The sequence below is a fragment of the Ranitomeya variabilis genome, chromosome 7, assembly GCF_051348905.1.
Source record: "Ranitomeya variabilis isolate aRanVar5 chromosome 7, aRanVar5.hap1, whole genome shotgun sequence".
NCBI lineage: Eukaryota > Metazoa > Chordata > Amphibia > Anura > Dendrobatidae > Ranitomeya > Ranitomeya variabilis.
The window spans coordinates 3,812,912-3,837,454 of record NC_135238.1 but is presented as its reverse complement, the minus strand read 5'-3'; the positions used below and the strand labels follow the sequence as shown (position 1 = coordinate 3,837,454).

The following is a 24,543-nucleotide window of genomic DNA, read 5'->3' as shown; positions in this document are numbered from 1 at the left end:
GGCTGACTTACCGGAAAACACCCAGAGACTGACAGAGACTGAGGAGAGAAAGAGACAGAAACAACGAGAAGTACAGGAGAGAGACGACAGCAAGAGCAGAGGCAGACATGAGCTACAGGAGCTCCAGTCATGGAGGGAGGTGAGGGCTGACAGGAGCAAAGCGAGCAGCGCACACATGTACAGTCACATATATAGTCACATGTATACCACAGACATATACATATACATATATATAGTCACATGTATACCACAGACATATATATATATATACATATATATATACATACAGTCACATATATACAGTCACATATATACAGTCACATATATAGTCACATAAATACAGTCACATATATACCACAGACATACATATATATATATATATATATATATATATATATATATATATACAGTCACATATATACAGTCACATATATACAGCCACATATATACCACAGACACACAGTATATATATATATATATCTATATATATATATATATATATGTATATATATATATATATGCGGTCACATATAGAAATATAGTCACATATACAGCTGATACATATAGAGATATGGTCACATATGCAGTTCACAAAAAAATGAAGTCATCTTTGAATGTCACACCAGCAGCTCATGTGCCCCCTGATACCAGTAGCTCATGTGCCCCCGACACCAGCAGCTCATGTGCCCCCTGATACCAGTAGCTCATGTGCCCCCGACACCAGCAGCTCATGTGCCCCCTGATACCAGTAGCTCATGTGCCCCCGACACCAGCAGCTCATGTGCCCCCTGATACCAGCAGCTCATGTGCCCCCCGACACCAGCAGCTCATGTGCCCCCTGATACCAGTAGCTCATGTGCCCCCGACACCAGCCTCTCATGTGCCCCCCGACACCAGCAGCTCATGTGCCCTCCGACACCAGCAGCTCATGTGCCCCCCGACACCAGCAGCTCATGTGCCCCCCGACACCAGCAGCTCATGTGCCCCCGACACCAGCAGCTCATGTGCCCCCGACACCAGCCTCTCATGTGCCCCCGACACCAGCAGCTCATGTGCCCCCCGACACCAGCAGCTCATGTGCCCCCCGACACCAGCAGCTCATGTGCCCCCCGACACCAGCAGCTCATGTGCCCCCCGACACCAGCAGCTCATGTGCCCCCCGACACCAGCAGCTCATGTGCCCCCTGACACTAGCAGCTCATGTGCCCCCGACACCAGCCTCTCATGTGCCCCCGACACCAGCAGCTCATGTGCCCCCTGATACCAGTAGCTCATGTGCCCCCGACACCAGCAGCTCATGTGCCCCCGACACCAGCAGCTCATGTGCCCTCCGACACCAGCAGCTCATGTGCCCCCCGACACCAGCAGCTCATGTGCCCCCGACACCAGCAGCTCATGTGCCCCCGACACCAGCAGGTCATGTGTCCCCCGACACCAGCAGCTCATGTGCCCCCTGATACCAGTAGCTCATGTGCCCCCTGACACCAGCAGCTCATGTGCCCCCGACACCAGCAGCTCATGTGCCCCCGACACCAGCAGGTCATGTGTCCCCCGACACCAGCAGCTCATGTGCCCCCTGATACCAGCAGCTCATGTGCCCCCGACACCAGCAGGTCATGTGTCCCCCGACACCAGCAGCTCATGTGCCCCCTGATACCAGTAGCTCATGTGCCCCCTGACACCAGCAGCTCATGTGCCCCCGACACCAGCAGCTCATGTGCCCCCGACACCAGCAGGTCATGTGTCCCCCGACACCAGCAGCTCATGTGCCCCCTGATACCAGCAGCTCATGTGCCCCCTGACACCAGCAGCTCATGTGCCCCCTGACACCAGCAGCTCATGTGCCCCCTGACACCAGCAGCTCATGTGCCCCCGACACCAGCAGCTCATGTGCCCCCGACACCAGCAGCTCATGTGCCCCCCCGACACCAGCAGCTCATGTGCCCCCGACACCAGCAGCTCATGTGCCCCCCCGACACCAGCAGCTCATGTGCCCCCGACACCAGCAGCTCATGTGCCCCCGACACCAGCAGCTCATGTGCCCCCCGACACCAGCAGCTCATGTGCCCCCCGACACCAGCAGCTCATGTGCCCCCGACACCAGCAGCTCATGTGCCCCCGACACCAGCAGCTCATGTGCCCCCGACACCAGCAGGTCATGTGTCCCCCGACACCAGCAGCTCATGTGCCCCCTGATACCAGCAGCTCATGTGCCCCCGACACCAGCAGGTCATGTGTCCCCCGACACCAGCAGCTCATGTGCCCCCTGATACCAGTAGCTCATGTGCCCCCTGACACCAGCAGCTCATGTGCCCCCGACACCAGCAGCTCATGTGCCCCCGACACCAGCAGGTCATGTGTCCCCCGACACCAGCAGCTCATGTGCCCCCTGATACCAGCAGCTCATGTGCCCCCTGACACCAGCAGCTCATGTGCCCCCTGACACCAGCAGCTCATGTGCCCCCTGACACCAGCAGCTCATGTGCCCCCGACACCAGCAGCTCATGTGCCCCCGACACCAGCAGCTCATGTGCCCCCCCGACACCAGCAGCTCATGTGCCCCCGACACCAGCAGCTCATGTGCCCCCCCGACACCAGCAGCTCATGTGCCCCCCCGACACCAGCAGCTCATGTGCCCCCGACACCAGCAGCTCATGTGCCCCCGACACCAGCAGCTCATGTGCCCCCCGACACCAGCAGCTCATGTGCCCCCCGACACCAGCAGCTCATGTGCCCCCGACACCAGCAGCTCATGTGCCCCCGACACCAGCAGCTCATGTGCCCCCGACACCAGCAGGTCATGTGCCCCCCCGACACCAGCAGCTCATGTGCCCCCCCGACACCAGCAGCTCATGTGCCCCCCCGACACCAGCAGCTCATGTGCCCCCGACACCAGCAGCTCATGTGCCCCCCCGACACCAGCAGCTCATGTGCCCCCCCGACACCAGCAGCTCATGTGCCCCTGACACCAGCAGCTCATGTGCCCCCGACACCAGCAGCTCATGTGCCCCCCGATACCAGCAGCACATGTGCCCCCCTGACACCAGCAGCTCATGTGCCCCCGACACCAGCAGCTCATGTGCCCCCTGACACCAGCAGCTCATGTGCCCCCGACACCAGCAGCTCATGTGCCCCCTGATACCAGTAGCTCATGTGCCCCCGACACCAGCCTCTCATGTGCCCCCGACACCAGCAGCTCATGTGCCCCCCGACACCAGCAGCTCATGTGCCCCCCGACACCAGCAGCTCATGTGCCCCCCAACACCAGCAGCTCATGTGCCCCCCGACACCAGCAGCTCATGTGCCCCCCGACACCAGCAGCTCATGTGTCGTGGTTCTCAATGGCAAGAGACCGTAGTAAAGCATACAAAAGGACTAGCTCTTGGAAGATGGGAACTCGAGCTGACTGTGAGCTAAACCTACCGCACAACTAACAGTGGCCGGGTAGCGTGCCTACGTTTTATCCCTAGACGCCCAGCGCCAGCCGGAGAACTGACTGACCCTAGCAGAGGAAAATACAGACCTGGCTTACCTCTAGAGAAATTTTCCCCAAAAGGCAGACAGTAGCCCCCACATATAATGTCGGTGATTTTAGAGGAAATTGACATACGAAGTATGAAGATAGGTTTAGCAAATTGAGGTCCGCTTACTAGATAGTAGGAAGACAGAAAAGGGAACTACACAGTCAGCTGAAAACCCTTTCAAAACACCATCCTGAAATTACTTTAAGACTCTAATATCAACTCATGACACCAGAGTGGCAATTTCAGCTCACAAGAGCTTCCAGCCTCAGAAATATTCAAACACAGAGAACTGGAACAAAAATGCAAAACAAACTTAGGACTACAAGTCCAACTTAGCTGATAGTAGTCTAGGAGCAGGAACATGCAACAGAAAGGCTTCTGGTAACATTGTTGGCCGGCATAGAAATGACTGAGGAGCAAGGCTAAATAGACAACTCCCACATCCTGATGGAAACAGGTGAACAGAGGCGATGAAGCACACAAGTTCAGTACCACAAGTGACCACCGGGGGAGCCCAGAAACCAAATTCACAACACTCATGTGCCCCCCGACACCAGCAGCTCATGTGCCCCCTGACACCAGCAGCTCATGTGCCCCCGACACCAGCAGCTCATGTGCCCCCGACACCAGCCTCTCATGTGCCCCCTACACCAGCAGATCATGTGCCCCCGACACCAGCAGCTCATGTGCCCCCTGATACCAGTAGCTCATGTGCCCCCGACATCAGCCTCTCATGTGCCCCCGACACTAGCAGATCATGTGCCCCCGACACCAGCAGCTCATGTGCCCCCGACACCAGCAGCTCATGTGCCCCCGACACCAGCAGCTCATGTGCCCCCGACACCAGCAGCTCATGTGCCCCCGACACCAGCAGCTCATGTGCCCCCGACACCAGCAGCTCATGTGCCCCCAACACCAGCAGCTCATGTGCCCCCGACACCAGCAGGTCATGTGTCCCCCGACACCAGCAGCTCATGTGCCCCCGACACCAGCAGCTCATGTGCTTCCCAACACCAGCAGCTCATGTGCCCCCGACACCAGCAGCTCATGTGCCCCCGACACCAGCAGCTCATGTGCCCCCGACACCAGCAGCTCATGTGCCCCCGACACCAGCAGCTCATGTGCCCCCGACACCAGCAGCTCATGTGCCCCCGACACCAGCAGCTCATGTGCCCCCAACACCAGCAGCTCATGTGCCCCCGACACCAGCAGGTCATGTGTCCCCCGACACCAGCAGCTCATGTGCCCCCGACACCAGCAGCTCATGTGCTTCCCAACATCAGCAGCTCATGTGCCCCCGACACCAGCAGCTCATGTGCCCCCGACACCAGCAGCTCATGTGCCCCCTGACACCAGCAGCTCATGTGCCCCCCCGACACCAGCAGCTCATGTGCCCCCCGACACCAGCAGCTCATGTGCCCCCGACACCAGCAGCTCATGTGCCCCCGACACCAGCAGCTCATGTGACCCCGACACCAGCAGCTCATGTGACCCCGACACCAGCAGCTCATGTGACCCCGACACCGGCAGCTCATGTGCCCCCGACACCGGCAGCTCATGTGCCCCCGACACCAGCAGCTCATGTGCTCCCGACACCAGCAGCTCATGTGCTCCCGACACCAGCAGCTCATGTGCTCCCCGACACTAGCAGCTCATGTGCCCCCGACACCAGCAGCTCATGTGCCCCCGACACCAGCAGCTCATGTGACCCCGACACCAGCAGCTCATGTGACCCCGACACCAGCAGCTCATGTGCCCCCGACACCAGCAGCTCATGTGCCCCCGACACTAGTAGCTCATGTTCCCCCCGATACTATCAGCCCATGTGCCCCCGACACCAGCAGCTCATGTGTCCCCTGATAGCAGTAGCTCGTGCCCCCCGATACTAGCAGCCCTTACCGTTGCATGCTAGAGCTGCCAATTGACCCTGGATTTCACCGATTTTGTCTTCTTTGAACATTAGGACTTTACAATCTGAACAATTCCCAGATCTATGAATCCTTTTCTGTGGCGACCAGCGGCCACTATGGTACTAACGTGCAGCCGCTGATCTGCAGATATAGGCAGAGTTACCAGAGTTCACCAAGTTTCTGAACCGTTTTCCCTTGATACAATCCATTGTTCATCAGGGTTGGTTTTAGGAAGAGACAATCTGGGCGACTGTCCCATGTTTCGCAGGATGGCCACTTCAGGAGCTCGCTAAGATCTCCCAGTATTGTTTAGTGCTGTATGTGATATTATTTGGGAATTGTTTGCATTATTGAGGAATACATGGTGTGTTATGCAGGGTTGTTATCGGAATTTGCTTGTTTATTATTTGTGCCCTATATTATATATGGACAGTATATAGCGATGTTACTTTGGCATTTCATAATTCAATTGGAAAACTTTCCAAAAAGGCAAGCAGGAGGGGGAGGCTTTGCTTGTTGTCACAGGCCTTATTTTCTAAAGAACGGCACTATATACCATTCACTAGTCATGAACCCAGATCGTAATTGAGCTTGATCTTTTATCACAGGGGTCCCCAACTCCAGTCCTCAAGGCCCACCAACAGGTCATGTTTTCAGGATTTCCTTAGTCTTGCCCAGGTGATAATTGCATCACCTGTGCAATACAAAGGAAATCCTGAAAACATGATCTGTTGGTGGGCCTTGAGGACTGGAGTTGGGGAACACTGTTTTATCAGACCCTGAGTCCCACTCAAGCTCCCCCAACCCCGGTGATGACCTCACGAGGACCCGGTTGTGGGCTGGTCGCAACCTTCATGACTTTAGGAAATCCAACTTCTACAATAGCTTCTCTCCAGGTGATCCCAGAAGTTTCAGACTGACGTCATCTTTTGAATCAGGATTTTATCTATGCTTAGAGACCAAACATGGCCTAGCTGCTGGCAGTTGTATGACCTCTGTGGATTTGGGGCCTTTTGGCGGTGCTTATAGTAACAAGAAAATATGAGTATTTTTGAGTAGTTATCCCGATGCTGAAAATGTCCATCTAATTAATATTGGATGTATAGAAATTCCAATATTCTATCATACTGTCTGAGCTGGCTTATTGTAACTGCAGTGACCATGGCTACTTTCTTTAATCCTCTCCAAACCTAATCGCCTTTTCCTGTCTCTCTGTCTGCACACAATACGCATCCTCTTCAGTCACCTGGGCATAAAGAGGCATGGTATTTAAGATGTTTCTTTCTGCACTGACATTTTACAGAACGGCAGCTTGAAGTGCTAGCTCCTTTTTTCCAAATGGAAGAGGTAAGAAAAAGCAAGGGGGGATATGAGGGACATCAAGGATTTTTAACATTTTCTATGACACTAAATATTATATATTTTGTTGCTCGTCTTCATTTTTGTCAATTTTTGGGGCTCTCAGTTCTTCCCTTAGTAGTGGTTACGGGAGGTTTGTCGCTGCCATATTGTTGCATGACCTGTTGGTATTTTGTACCAATCTTTCTCATTTTAAATGTTGTAACCTCTGTATATTGTTCAATAATAAAATCTATACTTTCTATACATACGGATGATCCCTTGCATAACATGCACTTTTTTCTTGTATCTGACACCACTGATATGATATTAAGTGCACACAGACTATATAATACAACCTCCACCGCTTTCGCACTTCATGCAGGTGACCGCTCCTAGTCATATGAAGACCACAGTGCACATGCTGCATCACCTTGTGTTTTCTCTTGCAGTAACAGGATTGTCGTGGGGATCAGTTCCAGATCTTCAGAGCAAGATTTACAATGGTTAATGGATTTCATAAGAAGGACATTCAGGGATCACGTGTCCGATGTGAAGTATCTGCAAATCTCCAACAGCAATCGAATAGAGTGGGAGAGAAGTGTGAACACATGCTCGTTCGTGATGCTGTATCACACAAAACGCCAGGGGCGGATCAATATTACAGACGTGGATGGAGCGTTATATGATGAGGAGCTTAAGATACTCTCCATAACTCTAGGTAACAATGACATCCACATCTTTATTAAATATGGGCCAAATGTAGGTCGCAGACCTGCACTGATATGTTAATAAAACTGTCAAGGTATCGTAGCCTGGGAAGGTCACCGAGAACCAGCTGCTGTGATCTTTGTGTCAAACATCTCTTCTGTCCACTATTATCCAGACAGTTACATGATTGGCCGATGATCAATGGAGGAGGCCGCAGGCTGCTTCCACTAATAGGCCAGTTATCGGGAAACTAACACTGAGCGTATGGTACATACACCTCCCATACAATCACTGCAAACTCCACGATAACCCAAGACTACTCTCTACCACCACCGATCATTTTGTGTACATAGGCTGACTGGATGCCTGATTTCTGGTAGTGTATGACTTTGAGGTGCGGTTTACAGAACAAAAGGAACAGAACTATTTTATATTTAATCCAAAAGGAGGCAGTTTACGAAAAATATATAAAAAGATTTTACAAAGAGTACAAAACAATACAGAATATACAGTTACAGAAAATAAAAGGGATGAACAAAGGAAACTTACTAAGCCACTCGCAGAGACAAATCAACTTATCTGAAGGAGAGTGCTTCTCTTGGAGACGTTCAGTGAATGGGACTCTTGCATACACGATGTGTATCTCTCAACATTTAACCCAGTTCATAATTTGTGTTGAACTTTTATTAAAACCTGAGATGCTGCCTTAGTGTCTAGTCTTGGTTTTTCATGGCCAACCACAGTCCTACATTTTCAGTATTGGTTACCTCTGTGCTGATTTGGTCTCCACTAGGCAGTAATGGTCTTCTTGTCCTGTCGTGTTTTTCCTGGTCATTATTGGTCTTCACTGTCCACTATTAGTCACCCCTTTACAGTCTTGTTTTCCCTTACCCATATTGGTGCTATACACTGACTATTTCTTGTTTCTCCTGTTTAGTTTGTGCACCCCTTCTCAAATCTTGATTTTTCCCTGCTCATACTTTGTCTTAACTGTCCATAATTGGTCTTGTCTGCACAATTTTACATTACCCCTCTAATAATTAGTGTATGCTTTCCAGTTTCACTTTTCTTTAACCTGTATGGGTCTCCACTGTATAGTTTGGCCTCCCTTTTTAGTCTTGCTAGATTTAGTTTTGGTCTTGCCTGTCAAGTGTTGTTTCCCCTGCTCAGTCTTAGTTTTCTCTGTCAATTCTTGGTTTTCACTTTCCAGACTTTCCAGTCTTGATCCTCACATCCTGTCTTGGTCTCACTGTGTAGAAGTGGTCTCCTCAGCAAGTCTTAAACTTTTATGCTCAGTCTTGGTCGTCCCTGTCCAGTATTGGTGTCACCTGTCCTATCATGGTCTTCTCTTGGTCTCCTCTATTCATTCTTTCATTACTGGTCTCTTTTCCACTTTTGTGCTCTCCTGTACATTTTGGTCTATGTTGTCTATGTGAGTGGGTAAGGAAACACTGATCTTCCTCCTGAGACTACAGGTGTGAATAAAGCAAACAAAATACCCTAAGGGTACTGTCACACAGTACCATTTCCATCGCTACGACGGTACGATTCGTGACGTTCTAGCGATATCGTTACGATATCGCAGTGTCTGACACGCAGCAGCGATCAGGGATCCTGCTGAGAATCGTACGTCGTAGCAGATCGTTTGGAACTTTCTTTCGTCGCTTGATCACCCGCTGACATCGCTGGATCGTTGTGTGTGACAGCGATCCAGCGATGTGTTCGCTTGTAACCAGGGTAAACATCGGGTAACTAAGCGCAGGGCCGCGCTTAGTAACCCGATGTTTACCGTGGTTACCAGCGTAAAAGTAAAAAAAAACAAACCGTACATACTCACCATCTGCTGCCCGTCAGGTCCCTTGCCGTCTGCTTTCCACTCTGACTGTCTGCCGGCCGGAAAGTGAGAGCAGATCACAGCGGTGACGTCGCCGCTGCGCTCTGCTCTCACTGTACGGCCGGATCTCAGTCAGAGCAGGAAGCGGACGGCAAGAGACCTGACGGGCAGCAGATGGTGAGTATGTACGGTTGTTTTTTTTTACTTTTACGCTGGTAACCAGGGTAAACATCGGGTTACTAAGCGCGGCCCTGCGCTTAGTTACCCGATGTTTACCCTGGTTACCCGGGGACTTCGGCATCGCTCCAGCGCCGTGATTGCAACGTGTGACCGCAGTCTACGACGCTGGAGCGATAATCATACGATCGCTGCGACGTCACGGATCGTGCCGTCGTAGCGATCAAAATGGTACTGTGTGACAGTACCCTTAGAACAGACTATAACGATTGCCAGTGATGTGAGCGGTGTTAGTTGTTTGCTTGTGTCTTATCACAGATTCGTTGTCTTCACGGTGTCTTCCCTAATCGCATCTTTTGTTTGAAATGCCCTTTTCTTCAGGCAGAAGTAATGTCCTGGTCGTGTTGGATGATTTGGATAATTGCTCGGACTCAGAGAAGCAGAGGATCCAGGTTACACAACCCAGCCTGCAGACGTTTTCTTCTGAGTTCTTCCTTTTTCCTGAAGAAGGCAAACGTGACGAAGCCATGAAGAAGAAGGCCGATTTCATTAAGTTCTTTGGCATAAAAGCAGCAGCCAGGGATCCCCAACCCAACACCACAAAGACTAAAGGTAGTAAAAAGGGGAAAGACATTTGTATAAATTACCAGGTAATGTGATTTGTACTCATAAGGCTGCATATCCTCACAGAACGTTGCCCCGGTTTTAATAAATTATTGGAAGTTTTCAGTCAGTAGTTGCGGGTGATGGAGACCGAGGATGGTCTATGTCCTTGTGGAGGAGCAGGAGCCGAGATTTCCATTAGTTGGAGTTCTCCCTATGTCGTATCTGGAGCGCCCCCACACCGCCGCAGGGCCGAGGGGTACCCGGAGCCGGGCCTCTGGGTCTCAGTCCTGGGGTTGTCACGGTGGCTAGACCCGGTCCGTGGCCCTGTCTGTCAGTGGGGGACGTCCGATGCAATAAGTGGTGTTAGTGTTGCGGTGCAGTTGTGGGGTGCAGGTCGCGGTAAATAACGAGGACACCAGGTTGCAGTCTCTTTACCTCTTTACTGGAGATCTCTGAGTCCTCAGTCCAGAATACGGTTCACCAGGCTGCGCAAGTCCGGCCGGTCCAATGGCACCTCCAGAGCTCTCTTCACAAGTGGAAATCAGTGCCTTCCTTCTTAGCGCTATGTGTTGTAGTCCTCCCCTGCTGTGCTTACGGAAAGTCCCCACAACTGTTGTGTCTGTTTCTTAAGTTCCCTCACAACTCGATTAGATGATGTTCTGCTAATCATCCGTCCCTTCCTGATGTTACAGTTAGAACGGCACCCGTTTGTCAGGTAGGCCTGGAGTTCTTCCGGGACCCTAGAGACGCCCCTCTCCCGCAATTGCCTCCCAAGACTTCATAGGTGATTTAGGTGAGACAGCCCGCCTGAGACTGACTGTCCTGCCGCTGTTTAGAGTATTGCCTGAAGCTGTATGTAGAAATACTCCCTCGGCGTTCCGGCCACCGGTAGTGCGCCTCAGTAGGATGTTGCCCCCTTCTCTCAGCATCACCCCTACTGGTATTCTCCTAATTGCTTCGATCTCGTTTCTCACTCAGCACAATATATCTCGCTTCTTATCCTTCCTTAGGGCACCGCCGCTTCTCAGTGCAGGCACGGTCCCGTTACTTTCGCTCTCCTTGCCAAGCCTCTGTCAGGATCCCACCCCTGACCGAGACCCTACTGTCTCTTCCTCCACAACACCCTCTGCCACTAGGTGTTGCTTCGTCCAATCCAGTCAGCTTTCTGATCTAACTTCCTGCCTGACCCCCAGTTTACCCACTATGGTGGGGAGTGGCCTAATGAATAGCACCCTTAGCTCCCCCCGGAGGCCCGGCGGTGAAATGTATTGGTGTCTGTGATACCTGATTGGAGGAACTCCTTCAGTGCCATCGGACGCACCATAGCTCCCCATAGTGGCGGAGCCACAGTACTGCAACGACCAGGACTCTGGGGCGCTGCACATTGATAGATAGAGAAGATTAGACCTTCAGGAGCAGGAGGAGCAGTGACATATTACCACAAGTCCAGCCCATAACAACATGTCCATCAGAAGGAGAAGCGCGGCTTCCTGCAGAGACAACGAAGCTCCAGCTCATTGCCCTGAGCTTACCTAACAGCCTGGGCCGGACCCCCGCACCCTCGTGGCCCCAGCATCTACAGCCGGAGCTAAAATAAAAAAATACACATATGTGTAAATGTTCGATCTCTCACAATATAAGGTAAATTATTCCGATCGATAAACGACGTAACAAGGGAAAAAAATCAAAACTCCAGAATTACGACCACCGCAACATCGCAATAAGAGGCGATCAAAACGTCTGCCCCAAAATGGTATTAATAAAAACATCAGCTCAGCGGCCAAATAAGAAGCCCTCACTCACACCAGATCCCGAAAAATAAACACGTTACGGGTCAAAAGCGAAGAAAGTGTTTTTAAGTAAAAATATATATATACATGTTTGATGTCTGCGCACTCGTTCTGACCCGGGGAATCGTATCACATGGTCAGTTTTACCATATAGTAAACACGGTAAATAAAAAACAATTGTTTAATGTCCCTTCTTTTTATATTTCACCGCACTTGGAATTTTCGTTTTCCAATACATTATGTGATATGTATTATGACTAGTGTCATAAAAAGTACAACTCATCCCGCAAGAAAGTGAGCCCTCATACAGCTATGTGGACGGAAAAATAAAAACGGCTCTTGGAAGAAGGGGAAGAAAAACCAAAAAAATGGAAAATCGCCCCAGCGTGAAGGGGTTAATATCCTTGTAATAGCTGTATAATAGCAGCACGGCGCCCCCCGCAGGCTTCAGGCTTCGGATGTTGATGATGCGGTTACTAACAAACTAAAATAATCCTATCTCTAAAATGTCATTGGGGTCTGGGGACCGCCCTAATTCCTACAGGTGTAGACTGTTACCAGTCTGAGCTCAAAAGGCAATAAGTGCAACATCTCCACTAGTGACCCCAGAACAACACAAGACACAAGACAGTAAGTGTTGTCATAGGGAACATCAGGATGGGGCTTAATAATTAACGTTTATCTTTTTTGTGTAACATAGAGTTTAGAATGAAGCATATAGGAGCCCTCTGTTAAACATTACATTTATGTAGATGATCCTCGGGAAAGTCAGTAACAACGTTTTCTGTCTTATTTTATTAAACATTTTTAGGTCTTTCTTAACTAATATAAGGAGTCCTGTGCGCATGGTGGAGTCTAGAATGTATGGACTCTTGGCTATATATATGTATATATATGTGGTGACATATGTGCATGTATTTGCTTATGTGTTTTTGCCGCGATAAGGTGCGGCCACTGCCTTCCAGGGCTTATGTGCTGCATTCTATAATGCTGTATACCTGCCCCAGATCTGACCTGAAAGATAAGAAAAACAAGTTTTATTATACTCACCCCGGGGGCGGTCCGGGTCCGATGGGCGTCGCAGGTCCGGTCCGGTGCCTCCTAAAATACTGCAGTGCATAGGCGCCAGGAAAGGTCAGAGACGCGCAGCACCTGCGCACTGCAGTATTTTACGCTGCCCTCAACAGGGCAAATCAGTACGCCTGCGCCGGAGCCACGACGGGAAGACAAGAAGAGGACGTCATCCTATGAAGATGGGAGGCCCCGGACCGCGACGCTCATCAGACCGGACCGCACTGGACCGCCCCTGGGTGAGTATAATAACACTTATTTTTTTTATCTTTCAGGTCGGACCGGGGGCAGATATACAGCATTACAGAATGCCGTAGATAAGCCCTGAAAGGCAGTGGCCGCATCTAATAGCGGCAAAAGGAGGTGACAGGTTCTCTTTAATGGCCTGAACTCAGCGCATGTAAATACAACCGAAATGTTTGAGTGTGAGGGTGCAATTTGTACGCATTTACCCTGGGCCCACGCTGTTTAAAACAGGCCTTAAGGCCAGGTGAAGCCACAGTGTCTGCATTACCGGGACCTGCACATGTAGTTGTCACCATCGCTGTGGTCCGGGACACCGAGCACACGGGTCCAGCTTCACCTCGTCTTCAGATGGGTGAGGACCCCAAACTCCTCTGATGTGAGGTATTCTAGTAAAACGCCCGACAGGCTGCAGCTCACATCACCACCACCGGTGGCCACGTGTAGCGATAGACCATAGACGTCTCGTGACAGAGTTTAACAAGAACATTCTTTTCTTTCCAAAGCTGCTCAGTCCGCGGCACTAGACTCAAGACTTAGTGATTCAAGAGCAAAGGTAAGAAAGGACATGCTGCAGATGATTGGTAACTCTCCCTGTCTCCACAGATACATCCAGTTCCATCTTTCCTCAGATCTTTTCACGGTTCTTACCTGATGTAAGTCTGATAAACACTCAGCTTCTCTTCTGCTGTTTTGCCCAATGTCCAGGGTGGACTGTGCCGGGACCCAGTGAGACCTGATCATGTCACGTCTTACTTCCAGTCACTGGTGAATTACAAGTCCATAAGGGGGGCTCTACGCTGAGCTTATATAGGCCAACATGGCTCCTTCACTAGGGCCATCAGGGGAGACATTGATGCCTTTGTACAATTTCCAGAGTTCCTTCTCTTATCTGGCCAACTTTTGGAGGGAGACATAAGCCTCACCATACACTATAAATGGCTGACGGCTCGTTGATGTTTCAGCCGATCATTCTGCCGGCAGCCTCCTCGGCCGACTCTCCCATACATAGGAGGGCTCGCTCTATTGAGTCTGACATGTCTGATAGCAGCTTGGTATTCGGATATCAGCCATGCCAGATCCATAACTCCCCCAACACTAACTGCCGGGAAGCCCCCCGCACACAGTAGCCTGCCGACCCAACCTGTGGCTATTGGGCGTTCAGCCATCGTTAAGCTAATGGAGCATTTTCCGATACATCTCGCCCCCCTACATTATATAAGGGTAATCTGTGCTCCTGTGGGGGAGGGGTGGCTGCACCGATACCGAGATCTGGTGATGTATAAAAACCAAGTTCCTGGAATGTGAGGTGCTGACATGTAGAGGACGTGATGCTCCTCATACAGACCGCTCGTGCTATCGGATTGTGCATTTCCCCAGATCAGAAATGACTGCATTACCCCATGTGATCGTGGAGGCCGCTCACAAATGTTCTTCTACTTTCAGAGTAACAGCAAACCAATTACACAATGGAGACCGAAATTACCTTCTATGGATTTACCTTCATTACCATCATCACAACCACAATCAAGACTGAAAATCAGCATTTTCTCGAGGTCTGCGGAAAATAACTATGGCTGGCTGACAGAATGGCTGAAGACCACGTATATGACGAGACCAGTGGAAGTCCATGCTGTCTACATCAGTAATACCTCCTCACAATTTTACTCAGAGCTCTCAAACTGCTCCTTCGCCATCTTGTATCACACAAAAAAACACGGACGAATCAACATCACGGACGTCACCGACAACTTATACGATGAGGAGCTCCGGGACCTCTCCAGGGCTCTTGGTGTGTAGGACATGTCACACGGATGGTGATGGCTCCATCGTCTCAGAAGTTCTAGAAAGTTTGTAAGAAGTTCTGTATATCTGTGACTTTTTTCTCCCTATCTTTACAGGTAAAGAAAATGTGATTGTGGTGATCGATGACCTGCAGAACGCCGACTCATCAGAGAAGAACCGGATACTGAGTAACCAGCCCAGCATTGGCCGACTGGCCCAAGGACTGTTTCTGTTCAATGAAAAAAAGAAAAATGGTGAAAACCTGGAAGAAATAAAGCAGATCCTGAGGAAGAAGATGCCGAGCAATGAAAACATGATCAGTGGTGAGTATCAGTGAGCCAGGGTTTCTCGTCGGTCATACTGCCACATGTCTATGATAACTGATGTCACGTAGGAAATGTTTACAGTGTTTATACGAGGCCTGTGCTGGGGAGAGCAGACTGGGCAACTGTCCAGGGCTCTGTTCACAAGAGAGCCTTCTGCTGTCTATAAAAGGAGTAGGTGGGCGGAGGAGTGTTCATTCTACAGGGTTAATCTGCAGACTCTGTGGTCCTCAGCGAGCAGAGCATCCGGCACCGAGAGCAGAAGTACGCAATGCACTGCTGACCGCTCCCCTGTAATGGAACAGCAGACAACACCAGGCCGCGCAGCCCATCGACAGGAGAGGAGCTGACATGTCCGCATCTCCCCCACTCCTCCCTGCAATGGTCATTGTCATCTGCAGCTCCATTGCGGTGGCCGAGGACAGGCGTGCACCAGTGTTCTGCCTCTTCTCCTGTCTGTGCTCCGGACATACTGACTGAGTCCTGACAGCCGCTGTTCAGCTCCAGGACATAGCGTATGCGGTGCTGCAAGTGACACAGTCGTTATATATTGCACGGCAGCGCCTGTCCGGCACAGTGCAGCGGCGGAGATTACACCCTACAGCCAGCAGCACAGGACTGGGCACTGGGGAGCTTGATGCTGAGCCTCGTCAGCTGTCACACAGAAACCTACACACCAGGCATCGACCCTCACCCCTAGAGTAGGAAATGTGAAAGTGCCAAAAATGAGAGAAAAAAAACACAAAATGATTATAAATCGCCTCTGGCCCCCGCCTGAATCCAGCACAGGCCGCTCCATGGTCTCCGCTCGCACCATAGGTGATGATGTCACATGCACAGGAGCACTGGGGGCTGTGATTGGCTGCAGTGGTCAGGTGACGTGCCATGCTTCCTGTGACGCACTGTTCAGATCAGGTGACCACTGCAGCCGATCACAGAACCACTGGTCTGCGGTATGCGGTGAGTCATCACTCCTGCTACCTATAAGTCTACACATCCATAGACTCCCACAGGTGTGAGGACTTCAGAGCGGCGCCTTGTCTGATCTGAGGGGTCACAGGACCCGGACCCCACAGATCAGCGGCAATACACAGGCTCTAGTCTATAAATGTTTTAGAAAGCGATAGATACGTTTGAACCCCTTATTGACCTTTTTTTGTGCGTTTGCACTTCTGCCTGTTTCCTCCTCTTTTTTCCAAGAACCGTAACTATTTCATTTTTCCATTGGCTTCTCCATATGGGGCTGCTGTTCTTTGGGAGGAATTGTGAGTGTAATGGATGTCCTTGCTGGTAATCATCACAACATCACATATACACTGTCATGCTGCTCCTCGGTGCCCCGTCACCCTTCGGGGAGGTTACGCCTCAGATTTGGGGGCACGGCCAGCCCCTACCAGGCTACATGGCCTGTGTGTTCCAGCTTTGCTTCATGTGTTTGAATCCACCTTCCCCCTTCTACTCGGGGTCTATGCCTGCTCATTCACACAGTGTATAGCACATTCTATGGTGATGAATGTCAGCTCTATAGACATGGAGGAGTGTCCAGGAGAATGGTTTATCTCTCTGGAGTTCCCCTGTAACAGCAGTGACTGGAGCCAGTTCTGATCGCTGCTGCTAGAGGCAGATGCCGGCTGTGTAACAGTCCACTCCACACACCCCAACATAGTTAATAAAAGACATATTCACATATTAAGAAGTTACCAACATTGACTTGGCTTCTTTTCTCTGAAAGTCAGACATCCAGCTCGGTGTAAAGGATCGGTCTAACGTGGAGGATTTTTTGTCAAATGCAAATAATGTTAAGGGTTTAAGAAATGAACCGATAGTCACCATTCAGTCAACCATCTCTGGTGCTGGTGCGGTGTCTGTTGTGAATTTGGATTCTGGGCTCCCCCGGTGGCCGCTTGTGGAATTGGACTTGTCATCCTCTTTCCTGTTTCACCTGGTTCCATCAGTAGTGGGTGTCGCTATTTAAGCTCATTTCTTTGGTGGTTTCTTGCCGGTCAACAATGTTATCTGATGCCTCTCAGTGCTTGTTCCTGCTTCTAGACAACTACTAGATAAGTTGGACTTTTGTCCATGTTTTGTTTTGCCTATTTGTTCCAGTTCACAGCTGAAGTTTTGTTACTGTGTCTGGAAAGCTCTCGTTGATCAGGGATTGCTACTCTGGCGTTATGAGTTAATGCCAGAGTTTAAGGTAATCTCTGGATGGTGTTTTGTTAGTGTTTTTCTGCTGACCATGAAAGTATACTATCTGTCTTCTGCTATCTAGTAAGCGGACCTCAAATTTGCTAAGACTATTTTCCTGCTGCGTTTGTTGTTTCATCTGAACTCACCGTCATTATATGTGGGGGGCTACTGTCTTCTTTGGAATATTTCTCTAGAGGTGAGCCAGGTCTTATATTTCCCTCTGCTAGCTATTTAGGTCTTAGGCCAGAGCTGGGCATCTAGCGATAAATAGGAAATGCTACCTGGCTATTTCTAGTTGCGCGGCAGGCTTAGTTCATGGTCAGTATAGTTCCATCTTCCGAGAGCTTGTCCCTCTATAGGCTTGCTATGATCTCTGCCTGCAGAGATCATGACAGTTTGACCGGCCCATAAAGTGTTAAAGACCCAGGTTGAGAAAGGAGAGTTATAAGAAGTCTGCTGGAATTTTTTTTTTTTTTTTCCTTCAGTCTGCCTTTCTGCAGTCTTTTTTTCTCTCTCTCCTCCTAATCTCTGTATGCTCTGTGTGCACCTGATAATAATGGATCTCCAGAGTGTAACTGTGGGTTTGAATAATCTCATCACGAAAGTACAAAATTTACAAGATTTTGTGGTACATGCTCCGGTATCTGAGCCGAGAATTCCTTTGCCAATCGTTGTGGTTTTGATTTAGAGCCTTTGGAGACTCTTATTCCTCTGAAGGGGATTGACTCCACCCCATTGGCTAATAATAAACCACAATACTGGACACAAGTAACCATGCGTATCAATCCGGATCACCAGGAGATTATTCGTTTCCTGGTGCTGTATAATTTACATGACGATTTGGTACTGGGATTGCCATGGTTGCAGTCTCACAACCCAGTCTTGGACTGGAGAGCAATGTCTGTGTTGAGCTGGGGATGTAAGGGTATTCATGGGGACGTACCTTTGGTTTCTATTTCGTCGTCCATTCCCTCTGAAGTCCCTGAGTTCCTCTCTGATTATCAAGACGTCTTTGACGAACCCAAGCTTGGGTCGTTACCTCCGCACCGTGAGTGCGATTGTGCCATAGATTTGATACCGGGTTGTAAATATCCAAAGGGTCGTTTGTTTAATTTGTCTGTGCCGGAACATGCTGCTATGCGGGAATATATAAAGGAGTCTTTGGAAAAGGGACATATTCGTCCATCTTCTTCTCCCTTGGGAGCTGGGTTTTTCTTTGTCTCAAAGAAAGACGGCTCTTTGAGACCATGTATTGATTATCGGCTTCTGAATAAGATCACTGTTAAGTATCAATACCCATTGCCATTGCTTACTGATTTGTTTGCTCGTATAGAGGGTGCTAAGTGGTTCTCTAAAATTGATCTTCGTGGGGCGTATAATTTGGTGCGGATCAGGCAGGGGGATGAGTGGAAGACCGCATTTAATACGCCCGAGGGCCACTTTGAGTATTTGGTCATGCCTTTTGGTCTTTCTAATGCCCCTTCAGTTTTCCAGTCTTTTATGCATGATATTTTCCGCGATTTTCTGGATAAATTTATGATAATATATCTGGATGATATTCTGATTTTTTCTGATGACTGGGACTCTCATGTCCAGCAGGTCAGGAGAGTTTTTCAGGTTCTGCGGTCTAATTCTTTATGTGTGAAGGGGTCTAAGTGCGTTTTTGGGGTCCAGAAAATTTCCTTTTTGGGGTATATTTTTTCTCCCTCTTCCATTGAGATGGATCCCGTCAAGGTGCAAGCTATTTGTGACTGGACTCAGCCCTCCTCTCTTAAGGGTCTTCAGAGATTTTTGGGCTTTGCCAACTTTTACCGCCGATTTATTGCTGGTTTTTCGGATGTCGTTAAACCACTGACTGATTTGACCAGACAAGGCGCTGATGTTGCTAATTGGTCCCCTCATGCTGTAGAGGCCTTTCAGGAGCTTAAGCGCCGTTTTGCCTCTGCCCCTGTGTTGCGTCAGCCTGATGTGAATCTGCCTTTTCAGGTTGAGGTTGACGCTTCGGAGATCGGAGCTGGGGCAGTGTTGTCGCAGAAAGGTTCCGACTGCTCCGTCATTAGGCCTTGTGCCTTCTTTTCTCGCAAATTTTCGCCCGCAGAGCGGAATTATGATGTTGGGAATCGGGAGCTTTTGGCCATGAAGTGGGCGTTTGAGGAGTGGCGCCATTGGCTCGAGGGGGCTAGGCATCAGGTGGTGGTATTGACTGACCACAAAAATTTGATTTATCTTGAGACTGCCAGACGCCTGAATCCTAGACAGGCGCGCTGGTCTTTATTTTTTTCTCGCTTTAATTTTGTGGTGTCATACCTACCGGGTTCTAAGAATGTTAAGGCAGATGCCCTTTCTAGGAGTTTTGACCCGGACTCTCCTGGTAATTCTGAACCCACAGGTATCCTTAGGGAGGGAGTAATTTTGTCGGCCGTTTCTCCTGATCTGCGGCGGTCCTTGCAAGAGTTTCAGGCGGATAGACCGGATCGTTGTCCGCCTGATAGACTGTTTGTTCCGGATGATTGGACCAGCAGAGTCATCTCTGAGGTACATTCTTCTGCATTGGCAGGTCATCCCGGAATTTTTGGTACCAGGGATTTGGTGGCAAGATCCTTCTGGTGGCCTTCCCTGTCACGAGATGTGCGAGTCTTTGTGCAGTCATGTGACGTTTGTGCTCGGGCCAAGTCTTGTAGTTCTCGGGCTAGCGGACTGCTGTTGCCCTTGCCTATTCCTAAGAGGCCTTGGACACACATCTCGATGGATTTTATTTCAGATCTGCCTGTTTCCCAGAAGATGTCTGTCATCTGGGTGGTCTGTGACCGTTTCTCTAAAATGGTCCATTTGGTTCCTCTGCCCAAGTTGCCTTCTTCTTCTGAGTTGGTTCCTCTGTTTTTTCAGAATGTTGTCCGATTGCACGGTATTCCTGAGAATATTGTTTCTGACAGAGGTACCCAATTTGTGTCTAGATTTTGGCGGGCATTCTGTGCTAGGATGGGCATAGATTTGTCTTTTTCATCTGCTTTTCACCCTCAGACTAATGGCCAGACCGAGCGGACTAATCAGACCCTTGAGACATATCTGAGGTGTTTTGTCTCTGCTGACCAGGATGATTGGGTTGCTTTTTTGCCATTGGCAGAGTTCGCCCTCAATAATCGGGCCAGTTCTTCCACCTTGGTGTCCCCGTTTTTCTGTAATTCGGGGTTTCACCCTCGATTTTCCTCCGGTCAGGTGGAATCCTCGGATTGTCCTGGAGTGGATGCGGTGGTGGAGAGATTGCATCACATCTGGGGGCAGGTTATGGACAATTTGAAGTTGTCCCAGGAGAAGACTCAGCGTTTTGCCAACCGTCATCGTCGTGTTGGTTCTCGGCTTTGTGTTGGAGATTTAGTGTGGTTGTCTTCTCGTTTTGTCCCTATGAGGGTCTCTTCTCCTAAGTTTAAACCTCGGTTCATCGGCCCTTATAGAATATTGGAGATTCTTAATCCTGTTTCTTTCCGTTTGGACCTCCCTGCGTCCTTTTCCATTCATAACGTTTTTCATCGGTCGTTATTGCGCAGGTATGAGGTACCTGTTGTACCTTCAGTTGAGCCTCCTGCTCCGGTGTTGGTTGAGGGTGAGTTGGAGTACGTTGTGGAGAAAATTTTGGACTCTCGTGTTTCCAGACGGAAACTCCAGTATCTGGTCAACTGGAAGGGTTACGGCCAGGAGGATAATTCTTGGGTCAATGCATCTGATGTTCATGCTTCTGATCTTGTTCGTGCCTTCCATAGGGCTCATCCTGGTCGCCCTGGTGGATCTGGTGAGGGTTCGGTGCCCCCTCCTTGAGGGGGGGGTACTGTTGTGAATTTGGATTCTGGGCTCCCCCGGTGGCCGCTTGTGGAATTGGACTTGTCATCCTCTTTCCTGTTTCACCTGGTTCCATCAGTAGTGGGTGTCGCTATTTAAGCTCATTTCTTTGGTGGTTTCTTGCCGGTCAACAATGTTATCTGATGCCTCTCAGTGCTTGTTCCTGCTTCTAGACAACTACTAGATAAGTTGGACTTTTGTCCATGTTTTGTTTTGCCTATTTGTTCCAGTTCACAGCTGAAGTTTTGTTACTGTGTCTGGAAAGCTCTCGTTGATCAGGGATTGCTACTCTGGCGTTATGAGTTAATGCCAGAGTTTAAGGTAATCTCTGGATGGTGTTTTGTTAGTGTTTTTCTGCTGACCATGAAAGTATACTATCTGTCTTCTGCTATCTAGTAAGCGGACCTCAAATTTGCTAAGACTATTTTCCTGCTGCGTTTGTTGTTTCATCTGAACTCACCGTCATTATATGTGGGGGGCTACTGTCTTCTTTGGAATATTTCTCTAGAGGTGAGCCAGGTCTTATATTTCCCTCTGCTAGCTATTTAGGTCTTAGGCCAGAGCTGGGCATCTAGCGATAAATAGGAAATGCTACCTGGCTATTTCTAGTTGCGCGGCAGGCTTAGTTCATGGTCAGTATAGTTCCATCTTCCGAGAGCTTGTCCCTCTATAGGCTTGCTATGATCTCTGCCTGCAGAGATCATGACAGGTGTCCACGAGGGTCTGCCCAGTATTCAGTCCATGACTTCTGTAAGATGACTAGAAAGCCATTAACATGGGTCCCAAGTCAGCCTTTCCAGGACCCAATTAGTTCCCTTCGTGACGTCACATTCACAGAGGCTCATGTGCAGATGATTGGAGGTAGACATAATCTTTGCTCACGATGGACAGAAAGTAACATGATGATCACATCTTCTTTATTCCTTTACATGTAGATTATCGACAGGACGCTGCTGATAGGAAACATAAAGACTCAAGCGTGCCTGGAAGGTCCCCAGATTCAGCTCATTCCCAGGACAGCAGGGTACACAAGGAGTCCACACCTTCATGGAGTCAACCTACAGAAGTCAGAAGAAAACCTGAGAACGTCACTGCTTCTGACACAACGAGAAAAGGAGCTGATGATTCAGGACCAGAAGCGAAAAAGAGAAATCTAGACCCCAATCCTGATAGTTCTCAGGTCGCTGCTGAGGTGGGACGTTCAATCCAAGAAGCATTCACTTATTCTACCTTATTTTCTGAGAAAATTAGTTTGGCAAATATGAAATTTCAAGAGTATCAGCAACTCAAAGAAAAAGAGTTCAGAGACATGAGGGAGGAAAAAGAAAGAATCCAAAGAGAAAATGCAGAACTGAAATTTCAGAATGGCGACCTAGTCATGAAGCTGAGAGAAAGTGAGGACAATCACAAACAGCTACTAGAATCATACATCAAGACCGTGGAAGAGAAGGATCGCACCATAGAGAAGTTCCGCCAAGATCTGCGCAACAAGGATAGCATTATGTCAGAAAATCAAGACACCCGCTGGAAGATGGAAGACAAAATGAACGAGTTAAAGGAGAAACTCTGTGAGAAAGAAAAACTATTAATAGAGGAAATACGAAGCAGAAATCAGGCAGAGCGCGCCATGGAGAAGCTCCACCAAGATCTGCGCAACAAGGATAAAATCAAAGAGGAACATCGAGACACAATCCGCAAGATGGAAGAGAAAATCCAACAGCTACAAAATGCATATCATGGAATGGAAACTAATGCAAGGCAAGAACATGCTGGATATGATTCCCAAAGACACAAAGTGAGGAGCCCAATACCTGGACAAGAAGCTGATAAAACAGGTGCTAATCAGGACGTGAAGAAATACGAGTGGAAGGGAGAAGGTTCTTCATGGGACAGAACACAATGGAATACTGTAATGTCTAATCCGGGGCCAAAGCCTGCAGAGACACAAAGTCTGAGAGAAGCGGACGAGCAGATAGAGGAGCTGAGACGTAGAATACAGCAAAAGGACGAGGAAATCCAGAATCTGAAGACTCAGGTGCAGATTGGTGAAACATTAATAAACGATCTACTGGAGGCATCTGAGGGGGGTAAAAAGAAACCAAAGAGTTGATCAAAGTCTCCTCCCTACAGGAACTGCAGAACAGATGATCTAATCTTCTCTCCTGTACTGTCCTCAATGGAAACAGCCAGAACCATGACGAGTGCCCCCCACCCCATCTCACCATGATTTCATCACATATTCAGTATTTTTTTTAAGGAATGTGCACTGGGATTTGGTCCTGATAAATCGACTCTTATAAGGCCGGTAAGGTTCCCTGCTGTAGTGACAGACGCTTCTACACTGAGGCTTATTTTCACCTGATTCCTGAATGTGCAGTGTCCCGGATGCTTGGATTATCTGTAGGTCCATAACGAGACGTTGCCATTATTGATGAGCGAATCTGCCAAAATTCTACTTCCACATCTGCTCGGATTTGGCTGGGAAATTCAATTCTGGACAATTTTACTGGATGAAAATGAATTTCTGGTGAAAGCCGCTTATCATGTTCTGAAGTTTCCCCAGACCCCGGGGCAAAATAAGCAGAAGGGTCAAAATACACAAATATTCTACTCACCTGTCCTTGGCCCTCACTTCTGGTGCTGCAGCTCCCCGCCTGCTCCTCCGCTGGCTCGCTTACTCCCACGGTCTTCTCTTATGTCTTCCCTGTTCGGTCCCACCGGTGCTGACTAGTCCCCAGTGACGGTGTGATGTTATAATACCCGCTCAGGACAAGTCAGTGCCGGCGGTGCAATAATGTGAAGACCTGAGCCAGAGCAAAGATGTGAGTCAGCGGAGGACTGGGACCAGGGAGCGGCGCGCTGGACTGGGGAGAGGTGAGTAAGAAGGGCTTTGTATTACTTTTCCCTTCTCAGTCCTGCATTCCAGTGAATCGAATTATAAATTTTTAGTGAAATTCATCGTGAATTCTGATTGCCTGAATTCGATTTGTCCCTCTTCAGTTACCGAGCGATGTCCCTATTGTGTGTATTATGGGGGTTGTAATAATCATAAAAAATGTGATCATGTGGAATGAATGGTGTAAAGTTTCATTATGATGAGCCGCCTAACCATGTGACTAAACAGCAGCCAATCACTGGCCTCTATGGTGTCGCTCCAGCCAAGTAGGTAGCACCCAGCGCAGAACATTGGTAAATACAAACATATAG

The 24,543-nt window shown here is 49.3% G+C and overlaps 1 protein-coding gene across 3 annotated transcripts; it reads left to right on the top strand.

Moving 5' to 3' along the window:
- The first annotated feature begins 3 nt into the window (after nucleotides 1–3).
- On the top strand, nucleotides 4–24,543 carry LOC143785032 (uncharacterized). 3 transcript variants are annotated; one of them, XM_077273687.1, is made up of 7 exons: nucleotides 4–139; nucleotides 7,225–7,493; nucleotides 9,876–10,106; nucleotides 13,711–13,760; nucleotides 14,651–14,996; nucleotides 15,106–15,312; nucleotides 22,272–24,543. In XM_077273687.1, exons 1-7 carry the CDS (start codon nucleotides 108–110, stop codon nucleotides 23,444–23,446), a joined length of 2,310 nt encoding a protein of 769 aa, XP_077129802.1. In that variant the 5' UTR covers nucleotides 4–107; the 3' UTR covers nucleotides 23,447–24,543. The 3 variants fall into 3 exon arrangements, with proteins under 3 accessions (XP_077129802.1, XP_077129803.1, XP_077129801.1); XM_077273688.1 differs by lacking the exon at nucleotides 13,711–13,760 and adding an exon at nucleotides 13,811–13,860 and having other exon boundaries at nucleotides 8–139; nucleotides 7,231–7,493; XM_077273686.1 differs by lacking the exon at nucleotides 13,711–13,760 and adding an exon at nucleotides 13,811–13,860 and having other exon boundaries at nucleotides 23–139.